General features: G+C 38.3%; 1 protein-coding gene across 1 annotated transcript in view; it reads right to left on the bottom strand.

Annotated features, from left to right (window-relative positions):
- Positions 1-6,867: 6,867 nt before the first annotated feature.
- Positions 6,868-11,945, bottom strand: part of tmtops2b (teleost multiple tissue opsin 2b) — a 30,731-nt gene continuing 25,653 nt past the window's right edge. Inside the window, exon 4 of the mRNA XM_008434773.2 lies at positions 6,868-8,456. Within this exon, the coding sequence (XP_008432995.1) occupies positions 8,304-8,456 (153 nt within the window). The 3' untranslated portion in view covers positions 6,868-8,303. The remainder of the gene's footprint in view (positions 8,457-11,945) is intronic.

Raw genomic sequence — 11,945 nt, 5'->3', positions numbered from 1 at the left:
TTTCTTTCTTTCTTTCTTTCTTTCTTTCTTTCTTTGTGCTGTCAGTTTACAGAAGTTAATAATCAACTCTAATGACAAGTTCTAATTAATTATTTATTAAACATAAGATGTTGGGTACATATCCTAATACTTGAATGCGGATAATCCTGTAATTTCTTCATTTTCTGATGCTTCCAACAATACTACTTCCATGAGAGAACTATCAGCTCTTTCTCCTCTTTTATGTGCCGCAGTTCTTGGGAAGAAATATTGTAATTGGTCAAAATGGGAATAACAGCAGCTCAACCTGTAAATACACAAACTTGTTTCAGCCAGGAAAGCATGATTTATGCATCTCTAGTTCCCACAGTCTGTGAGATCTGTTCTACTTTTTATATTTGCAATTAAAATTGATTTGCATTCATGCTGTTGGTGGTCTGCTGTCTGAATGGTTTAAATTATTCCTCAGTATGGCATTACAATAAAAAAAATCCACTAGATTGTTAATTAGCTTTTTCCATTTCATTCTCTGGGTTGAAACAGAAGAAAATGATTTTACTCTTTGTGCCTTAGYGGCTTCACACAACGACCACATCAAGAAAAAGTCGTGCTCTTAGCAAATGTTGCTCAGAGAAACTGGGAAAAAAAACAGATTTAAAGAGAAAGGGTAACTAGTTTACTTAAATTCAAATAACGTTCAGTGAGAAATTCTCAGACACAAGCAGAAAGGGAGAAGGATTATTTTCAAGATTTCTGGAAAAGGCCCGGTGTTTTTAAAGCTCTCGTCTCAACAGCCTTGCCTCCTGTGCTGCTGTCAAGTGTTGACAATATTGTCTGAATTTATGAAATCAAGAGCACTACTAAAGTGTAGTTTGAAAAATCATCCACCTGGTATTGTTAATTGGCMGTCCCGCTTTTTGAATTTTTAAATTTTTTTATTATGTCTTTATTGATGGCTGTGAGTATTCTCAATGCTTTTGTTAAAGTTTCATGGTCATTAAAAGTCCGGTAAATGTTTCAAATAAAGTTTTTTTTTTCTTTGTTTGTGACTATTAGCTTTTGCTTCAAGGAAATCAAATTAGCATCAGAATAAACCTCTGAGTATTTGTGATGTAATTTGAAATGACAGATCACATTGTTATCCGTTTGGAAATCTTGTCATGGTTTTTGTTTTTTTGTTGCGTTTTTCACTGAAATGTTAATTGGTCGAAGGAGAATGAAGAAAGCAATTAAAAATGTCTTTATATAAGGCTTCTGCACACCCAACACACATTTATTTCCCCAAATTCATATATGCAGCTGTGATAATAAACCAAATATTTGAGATGGACTTAAGGCGTTTTTGCACTGCATGGAACGGTACGGAACGGTACGGTTCCGACCGTGTTTGCATTAGAACCACCCGGAACCACAAGTTGGAACCACAAGAGCTGTGGTTCCAACTGGGCCGGCCAAGCGGTTCTGCTTAGAATCAGCAGCTGATTGGCCGCTGGTTGTTATGGAGTCAGACGTTGATTTTCCATTGACAGCTGGCTCTCACTAAACTGTATTTTGTAAAGAGTGCTCTTTTCAATATTTTTATTATTAGTTTTAATTAGCAATGGATTCATCTCAATATAGTGCAATCACCTGGTCTAATTATGAGGTTTTTTTTCTTCCTCCGCTTACTCGCTGATGAACGAGTACAGAATGAGCTAGATCGGTCAATGAGGGAAGAGAAAGTTTTCCGCCGCATCTCTGAGGAAAAGACTTCGGCCGCTACATCRAAACCATTGTTTAGTTTCAAAAGTAAATCAGGTACAGCTTCGATGGCGCCCTCGGTGTATATGCAAACACAACAGGGCTGGAACCGTTCCGTGCCGTTCCGTGCAGTGTGAAAATGCCTTTAGTCTGGCAAAAACCAGACCGCTTACACTTTGCTTGGTRCARAGGGTCTGTGCTGTTGAGAAACACTTGTAAAAATGTATTGAAGTAATGCTACTCTTGGGTTYGCTACCAAYCTCAGTCACTAAAACRGTAATAAACAACTAATGCTTAAAGTCATTTATTTTCTCTCTTTTCTTAGAAGTCTGCTACAAAAAAATAGAAAAACAGCCTCTGGAATGCMRGCTATTTTCACCAAAGAATATTTATTGTACGTAGCTGCACTTTTTACATTTTAAAGATGTTCTTCCAATTTAAAGTAAAAATTGCCCCTTCAGGCTTTGTCAAGCAGAGTTAGATTGAGTCCAAATTATTAAGAAAGCAGCACAAAGTTCAGAAAAAAGTGGCAAGAAGTATGCTGGTTAACTTTTCAAATAATGAAACAAAAATCTGTGACTTGTGATGCAAAAGATCATTAAGTTTTCTCAAAATAAAAATGCAAGTGGACCAAATTGCATAAATGTATGTAATGTATTGCATATAATTTTCTTCTTTGTTTTTAAATGAAGCTGATTGATCTGTTGTTTAATGCTTATAAGAATTGGCTGCAGGGTTGCCATAGKTACAGTAAGGAGCCGGATGCTTTGATGTCCACACAGAAAATGGGAGAAAACCATAAAACTCCAGGTGTTGCTCARGTTTTTATGGAAGTTCACCAAGTTCTGAGTCGTCGTACCTCAACTAAACTGTTCAATGTTTAATTCATGGCCCGGGGCTTTTACTGCAAATCTTTCCTTTCTCTTCCTTTTTCTGTCTCTATTAGTATTTTTATTACAGGGAAAGTTTCATGTTGTCCAGAAAGTAGAAGAAAATATGWTGTTTTAACTGAAGTGTCACCTTAATCAGTTGAAATCGATATATTCAGCTAAGGATCGATGCGTTTCTACTAGAGGTGTGCCGATCGATCAGCCACCGATCATAATCGGCCGATTTCTGTGAAAAAGTGTATGATCGGTGATTGCCGATCACGATCTCTTGTTGCCAATCACACAAACTGATCACCTGCTTCTCATTTCTCAGCCTGCCTGTGCAGCTGGTCTCCTCTTTCCTTCACACTGCGCAAAYGCGCAGCAACAAATCCTAAGCAATGTGGAACTTAAATGGGGAAGTTTGCGTGTTGCGGCGGAAAATTGAAGCACGTCAAAATGCATCAACACGACAAATCTAATATGGAATAAAAACAATGCCATACTTGACGGAGTTTGGCTACATCGAGGSTCACTGCAGTAAAAAAGACATATGGAGGATCAGATAGCAGGTAAAGCAGCGCACAGCTACAAACACTCACCYGGATTATTAGCATGACAGTCAGAAAGCTAAACAAATAACCCGCAAAATTATTTAAGTCTTCGAGCTGCGATGTAAGACGCTGGTTCTGCTCTCGCTGTTGAACCGCTGCTCCGCGCTACAGGTAGTAATATTTCACAGACGGAGCGTCGCTTCTGCTCCACCTGGTAGTGACTCTCACACCGAACCTCTGCTTAAAACTGCAGCATCTAACTTAAAAAGTTACATTTTACATGCGTATTAAAACTTACGCTGTTCTAACATGAGACAGATAATCTCTGAAAAAATAATCGATCTCCTCCCTGTTCTGCATAATTACTCCTCTCAGTCAGAAACAGCCACTCAGAGCTAGCAGTAATCAGCTAGCCGCCATGCTATCAGGAAGTTTTCATTCAGTAACTCTGGATTGTTTATTGTAATGGATCCTGTATACTTGAATTTTTTTGGTAATGTTGAGAGGTTTTATTTTGGCTCTTTAGCCTCTTCAGAGCCTTCATATGTTATCAGTCTGTTAAAGATAGTATTATCAATAGCAGGACAATTTGCACAATGCCTGTTTTGTTTAGTTTTTTTCTTGGAAAAAGTTATTAAAAACAAGTTTTTGTCTAAATTAAGGTGAATTCATGGTTCCTTTTTCCACATAATGTAACCATTAGTGCTTATGATTAAAAACATAATAATTATGTGATCAGTATCGGTGATCGGCCCTCATGGGTGATCGGAATCGGCAGGAAAAAACCTGAAAGGCACATCTCTAGTTTCTACCCTTTTCATTCCTTTTAATTTCAAATACTCTTATTTTAAAAAATAATTCCTGTACTTAATGTTAGTGTTTGATTTAATTGAAGTCTAATCTTGTCTCTGGCAAATAATGGAAAAAGGAAAAACCCGGTGATCTCTGCTGACTCGTGTATTCTCCATGTTCTTTTACTGAAGCGATTTTGTTTTAAGTCCGTCTTGTTCAGCCATCTCGCATTTTTAAACTCCAAGGCTAACAACAAATTMAAACATGACCAACTAAGAGTGTGAATWACAGACAAGTAKCAATTGAATATGTTGCAGAGTGAAATATGAAATGAACACATCAACATTGACGAAGGAAACACCAAGAGTTTTCTAAGTCCATCAGTCACCGCCTAACAAAGATCTGATTTGTTGATTTAACTTTGTTACCAGTTAATTAGATTTCTTGGATTACAGTTATAATAGCAGAGTGTGCTTATACTCAGCAGGGAAGCCACCATAGACACAGCCGCGTGTTGCTCTGGCCTTAGTGGAAACGGTGAATCAGGGATGAATATGAAGCCGAAGTGCCAGTTCATCTCCAAGMCAAAATAAATGGTGCCTGCTTCTCTTGAACTGCTTGACATCATGTGAGCCTTTCATCTTCTGCAAGTGTCTTCACATTTCTTTTTTATTATATCTCTTGACCTTTCAACATGAGTAGAACAATTCAAAAAATGTAATTCTTAATTTCCAAAAATGACCACAGATATGTTCTAATGGATTCAAAATATATTTTAAAGTATGAATGCTATTTAAAAAATATAAATCTATCAGTTCTCCTGCACCACAGATGTTAATATATAAACAGTGTTATGTATTTTAGCTACATATTGTARCTTAAGGATGAAACCATCTCTTGGTAAGATTTGCTGTTCAAATAAAACTAAAATAGAAAAGTGCCGTGCATAGATTAATAAAAACTGCTAATAATCTCAATAATAAAATAACACRGAATTAGGGAAAATATAATGGAATTMATTTCTARGTTCGCAAATGTATACATACATGTGTCAGTGATATACATTCCTATGAAAGAAACACAACCTTAAAGGAGAGATTTGTTCAGAAGATGATGATTTTCTGAACAAAGTTRAACAAATATGTAGTGGTTTAACTTCTGTCTGCATTGTTTTACTCATGATGCAYACAGCATTGACTACTTTTATTGGCTTTACAAGCCATGGCAACTTTTACTGCTGCCTTTTAATTAAATGATGTCCCAAACAAATTGCACCCAGAAACAGTAAAATGTCTCATGTTGCTTTAAACGTTTTTACGTTTAGTTTTTTTTTTGTTTTTTTTGGTGAAGGTTTAATGGAAACTGTGCCAGTGTGAGTTAATCTGCGGTATTGACGCTGTGAAAAACATTAAGATGCTCATCTATCCGCTTAAAGCTTAAAGTTTTCTATGGTGGCTTCCCTGCTGCACACTCTGCTATTATAACTGTAATCCAAGAAATCTAATTAACTGGTAACAAAGTTAAATCAACAAATCAGATCTTTGTTAGGCGGTGASTGATGGACTTAGAAAACTCTKGGTATTTCCTTCGTCATTTAGGGAATTGAACCTTTTTTTTTAAAAAGGGTCTCATGTCGTTTTGAATTTCAAAATGCTGGAAGAATCTGAGATGATGATGCGCTTTAAGCACTGCAGATATCAAGTATAGATTATCTAGTAAGTGTAGTTTTTAAAGTGCTAGAACTTTTATTATGGTAATTATTAAAACCTGTAAATGTTTTATATGTAAGCATTTAAATGAATTTCTTCTCTCTTCAACTAAGGTGTTTATTTTATTTTTTTGTATTTTTCTCTCCAGTGGTATGCCAATCCGGACTACAACCTGTTTGGTCCGTACATACATCACCGTAAGACCCACCCCGACCAGCCCTTCTACATCCTGCACCCCARCTACGTGTGGCGACTGTGGGATGTGATTCAGAGCAACACTCAGGAGAACATCCAGCCCAATCCGCCCTCGTCTGGCTTCATAGGTGAGGACACACACGCGCAGCGAGATGTGGGTGCTACATACTTCACCRTTCCTGCAGTACCGCCTTTCTACTTTTCAGGTTTCAGCTCTTTAAGCCTCCTCAGCCCTGAAAAATKTATCTGACGGATAACTTTCTTTCTTTCCAATGAATAATTTCTATCATRCATTTAATTAACAAAGCAAAGCAATTTGGGGATATTTCTTAGATTAARGTTTAATTTGGAACCAGTCAAAAATTAATTGATCRGTTTTTGCATGCAGTGTTTCCGCTTGCAAAGTTCAAGAGTCCAAAAATGATGTGTGAATTTTCCATTGCATATGGACGTTTATTGAAGCCAAAAACATGAATAATACAATCTTTGAGTGGAAGGGGGCGTCCACAGGGATTCGTCTCACATTGTCAGAATACACAACTGGCTTCAGGCATCAGTATCGCAGGGAGGCAACTCCATCTCTAACRAAGCTTTATTAGTCATTTTCTTTTCTCTTTTAGACCTTGTGAATGTTTCGCTGTAAGTAGATGCATTTAAAGTGGTTGGGTTTTATTTTTTATTCATTTCTACTGGAAAAAATTGCAAAAAAGGGTCAAGATTCCCCTGAGATGCTTATGTAGGAAGCGTGTACAACCTCCTTAATCACTCTTMTAATGCGTTGCATCATAGCCTCAGATATTTCTTACTCCCCCACAGATATCGCATTTAGCTCCCCGTTTGGTCTCATTGTCTCTACGCCACCGTGGGACACTGCTGCTTTCCTTCCTGTGACTTCGATAGAGTGGGTTTTATTTTAATACATCTTAATCTGGTAAAGGTAGGCTTTAATGTAAAGAAGTAAAATGCTGTGAAAAAAATACAACGCAAGCCGTTTTATAGACGTAAGAACATTATGACAAGACAAATTAATACATAGAGACAAATTTATTAGGTTTTGGCTACATACAAGATAAATGGTGGTGGAACATGTACTATTGTGATCCTTTGAAACATCTTTGCTTTATTTACAGTCAAAGTGCTAAAAAAAAAAAAAAAAAAAAGCTGCAGAGGTTTTAGTCCCAACATTTATGACAAAATTTCGAAGTAAGGCATTAGTTTCTATTTGTCTGACTTTTACAGTGACAGAAGGACGAACTGAAGAATAGACACAAGCTTTACTTTTGTTTAGTTTTTTTTAACAGAAATGAAAAAAAAAAAAAAACGTTTAAAAGCAAACGCAGTGCTGTAATAATTCAGCCATCGTGTCGCATCTTTCAGAAAAGGAAATTCTGTTCAATCTGAGTCCTTGCTCTTATTTGCACTTGAGCAGATTTATKTAATGAATGCGTGAATAGATGATGAGAACGATTGGTTATGTCCCCCCTTATTAAAATATGCCATTCAGATGAGAATACTGATTAAAGTGAGCACAATGCTATTGGAGGAAAGTAGTTTTGAGARAATCCATGTGAATCTTTCTTGGCAACTTAATTGCTTTTAGTAACATTTTRATTTTGTCTTGAAAATTGGAATATAAAGCATTTTTATCTTTTTTTTTTTTACTTGCAACTGGAATCAGTATAAATAAAATGTAATTTAGAATAAAAATTATTTAAGAATGAATTATTTTTAAGATTATGCACTAAAAATTAATMAAAATATTTCATATTGAGAGAAAAATCTCCAGGTAGCCTACGTGGGTTTGACACGGTTTAAGTTACAGATATGAAAAGCAGGCTGGGATGAAACGGTAATGCATCGATACAAAGTGGTGTATAAATTGGCGAAGAGGGAATTGACTGAGAGGGAACATCTGAACAAACACAAAGTGGGTTTCTGATGAATTCATACTTTAAAAAGTCCTTTAAATACTCAGAAATTGAGTGGAATACAGAAGATGGCTTGAGGAAATWAAAAGAAACGCAAGTACACTTTAAAAAAGCCCAGTACACAGCAGCCATGTTATGTTTTTTTGTTTGTTTGTTTTGTTTGTTTTCACGGAAAAACAAAAGTGTTGCCAGAAATTATTGTTGGTTTCCGGCAACATCAGCTGTTGGTTGTTTTCTGTACTGGCAAGCAAATTGTTGGCATTGATAAATTTGACATGGAAGAAAATCAAAGCTGCACGCAGAAAGCCACGACCTCAATCAGTGTAACATGTTCAGGACGACGCGTAACGCCGACTCCGCGCGAGACGATATCGCCAAGCATCACCGCCTCGAGGCGGAGAGGAAGCCAATCCCTGCGCACAGCCTCTGAAATCCCGTGGAAAGTTGAAGCTGTCACGATGGCATATTAGTTCAGATGTTTCACTGTTTGGGATTTCATGCTKGGGGTCTTGAGGTTGAGGAACGGTTGGTGTAAGACTAGTTGAGAGCATCTGTGGAGATCTGGGCCACTGTGTTGCTGTGGACTCTGCGGTTCAAGGGGATTACTGTCGTCTTGGAGGGCATCGAAGTTTTGCCGTTTTCTGACGACCAGTGAGCGCAGTGGAACAGGTCCAGGAAACACCTGTAGAACTGAGAAACAGAAGGTCAAAAAAAAAAAAGATAAAGATACACAGTGAATAGATTTATCCTCATCTTTGAGAGACTGTGGATCGGAAATGTTTTTCTTTTATCCAATTCTCTGTACAGAGTATTCCTACAAAAATGTTGATCTTTTTAGCTTCCAAATTGAAACAGAGGGCATCACAGCAGGTAATAATAAAGAACAGAACAAACTTCTAATAGCTCAGTGGTTCAATTGTGAAAAATTATTGAAAAGAAAATGTGCAAAGAGTAATTTACGATAAGTTGTGATTAATATCTCTTCAGRGTGCTGTCATGAAGATAARAGTATTTTCCTTTCCAGATATTATGGAACTGAGCTGTACAATAAAAAAACATGAAAAAATACAATTTTATCCATTCGTCTTCTATAAGACAGTGTCACCATTCGCCAACATCACAGGACAAAACGGACACCRTTTTCTGCTTTTACACATCAGCTTATTCATAAACATAGGTATATATAGGCATAAATATTGTCTGGTTTTGCACTTTATGCCACAGAACAAAAAACTGAGCACATCAACAAATTTCTAAGTAAATATGTTTCTATTTTGACTTGAAACKTCCACCAAATGTAACACAAATGATCCAAACATACAGGGAAATAAAAGCACAACAATAACGCACTTAAGTGCAAATATTAAGTTATTTGTAGTAAACGCAAAGAAGGTGCAAAATTTTATAGAAAGTAAGAAAATGCTGAACTTACAGAGATAAACGTTGGACATGTTTAATATTTAAGCCCCGAAGGTTGTTTTGTTTTAGCAGCATGTTGAGAATAATTTTAAAAAATGGGGCCTACTAAACATGCCCACAGTTTGACAGTTTGCTGAAAATGTTCACACGGAGAGAGCAAAAGCRGAGAAGATTCCGACATGTGGAGACGTTTAGGGCTGCGAGCGCAAAAACAATCGCCGGGGACTGAATGATAAACCAAAATCAGCAGGAAAGAGTAGAGAGATGATAAATGACAAAACTACTAATATAGATTTATGCTGAATGCCATTTATGTTCCCAGCATGTCGCAGCAAGAAGCTCTCCTGCAGCGCACGCTGTGGGGACCAAACTCACTCTTCATACATTGTTTTCATCCGTGTTTTGAGTAATTTTTTTTCCCCCTGGGGCCCGTTTCAGAACGTGGGCTTTGTGGAAATTCAGAGTAGGTTTTGGGATAAGCATGTGCATATCCTGGGGGTTTCGGTTTCAGAAAACTGGGTGCCGTTTATCCTGAGTCAACTTACTACCGCAGCTTGCACCGTGAACCGTGAACCAACGCTGCTCTGTAGCAGAGCTGTTTGAACAAACTATGAGTCTGTCATACAGTTTTCCTGAGACATGGCAAGGAGAGTGTCAGAAATGACAAGTCATTTTGTAGTAAAGCAGAAATCCAGGGGAGGCTGATGAAATGTACCGTTTTTTTTTTTTTTTGCTGCAGACAGTAATTTATCTCAATAAAGCTTCAGCCCCTCTCATCACCGGTATTTTTATACTAACTGCATGCAGTCAGGAATGTTACTGTAGCACCTAAAATGTGCTACAAAAAAAAGGTGCCCATGATGTGGATGTGACTCCATCTCTCACTCAAACACGATGAGGTTCTCTTTAGCAAAATGGTGCGAAATAGAAACATCAGCATTTGATAAAAACAAAATGTTTGCAAAAAAAACAAAAAAAACATGTACATTTAAGTATTTCAAACATAAACACCGGACTTTCTCTCTCTGTTCACGTTGACGTTGCAGGCATTCTCCTGATGATGGCGCTGTGTGAGCAGGTGCACGTGTACGAGTACATTCCCTCCRTGAGGCAGTCCGACCTGTGCCACTACCACGAGCGTTACTACGACTCCGCCTGCACCCTGGGCGCCTATCACCCRCTCCTCTACGAGAAGATCCTGATCCAGCGCATCAACAYGGGGCCCGAGAGCGACCTCCGGAGGAAGGGACGCGCAACTCTTCCGGGCTTCAGCACTGTTGACTGTGACATTTGAAATATGAAACCTGTTTGAGCCTGAAAGTAAAAAAAAAAAAAAGAAAAGATAAATAAAAAAACTACATACACTGGTCTTTGCTGGTTGACCAAGGGAGAGTTGCAATAAAGCCACAGCAGACAAGAAGGCTGAGGCTTACTCGTTTCCAATTAGCCCCAGTAAGAGCATAAGCCATAGCCCTCCTGGGAGGGGATCTGCTCCGAGGTCGTCTTGTCTTCTTTAATAACAATTTACTTGACCAGAGACTGGAGAGGTAAAACACAAAAACTCTGCTTTAGCTGAGCCACGTTAGCTGTGGAGCTGACTAGGGTAGCAACAAATCAGTGTTTTAGATAGAAAGTCAGTTTTTAATAATTTGGTGTGTATCAGTCATGTTAAAAAAAAAAATTTAAGTTTTGCAGTTTTATGGGTGGCGATCCACAGTTTATTACTTCAGATTTCTTTTTTTTTTTTAACAATCCAGAGTGGCGCGAGTGAAGAGAAGAGTCACTCTGAAGTTCATACTCCGCTTACTGCAGCAACGCAAAGAATGTGCAGTTTTTAAAAGACGGATCGTCCGCATTACTGTACATATCTTCCAGCAGAWTCRGGAGCCGTTTCAAGTCGTCACAAGAGGGTTCAGTTCTCACTACTTGTGCTATGGTTGGTCTAAAATCACTGTTCTTTGCACGATGACTGAAAGTCAGATCACAGTTGAGTTTTTTTTTTTTTTTTTTTCTGTTTTAGGATGCACTTGTTTTGTAAAAATTGAACGTAAATGGGGGGCCAAAAAATAAAACGGATGCTGAGAACAGCCATTACCCCGTGCCTGATGGTCAGCTGAACACTTTCCTCGGGTTGCCTTGTCACTGTTTCGATTAAATGCAGTACACTCTGCGGCAGGACTGCATTGCCATCCGGTCTGATTGTGATGCCGTGTGGAGCAGTGGACTTTCCTGCAGTCATAAACTTCTCAGCTCTGCCTCAACAATCACCAGCCCCTCAGATTTTMGTTTCCCCTGTCTCTGCTCTCATTTCACTCTTTATTGAATGTATTTTTTACCACTGCCTGCTTTGGCCAACCCTGTACTGRAGCTCACCTCTGCTGTACTGTCTGCATACATGCGTCGCAGGGATATTACTTTGGATAAAGTGCATTCCTTACAATTATACATGGTTCAGAGTTTCAATATCCAGCACGGCTCAGAACAGAGACGGTTAAAACTCCAGGATTCTGGGCCAGCAGTGTCTCGGGATTTACTTTGCCTCCAAGTTTTGATTGTTTCGTGTTTGCAGTGAGCCGGTGCCACATCTAGCTGTAGACGTTTAAAGTAAGCACGGGAATGAAGGTCTGAAAATGTTTGGCTTGAGGGAAGTGTTTTAATAAACGTGTGCAATCGGTAGTGGTTTTATCAAACGTGAAGAAAGCGACTGCTGCAGTCGTGTAGAAAGGAAAAAGCTGCTTCTGGGGTTCGACTCGGGTTGGG

The sequence above is a fragment of the Poecilia reticulata genome, linkage group LG2, assembly GCF_000633615.1.
Source record: "Poecilia reticulata strain Guanapo linkage group LG2, Guppy_female_1.0+MT, whole genome shotgun sequence".
NCBI classification, from domain to species: Eukaryota; Metazoa; Chordata; class Actinopteri; order Cyprinodontiformes; family Poeciliidae; genus Poecilia; species Poecilia reticulata.
The sequence above is the reverse complement of the archived record's forward strand: the minus strand, read 5'-3'. Positions and strand labels throughout refer to the sequence as shown.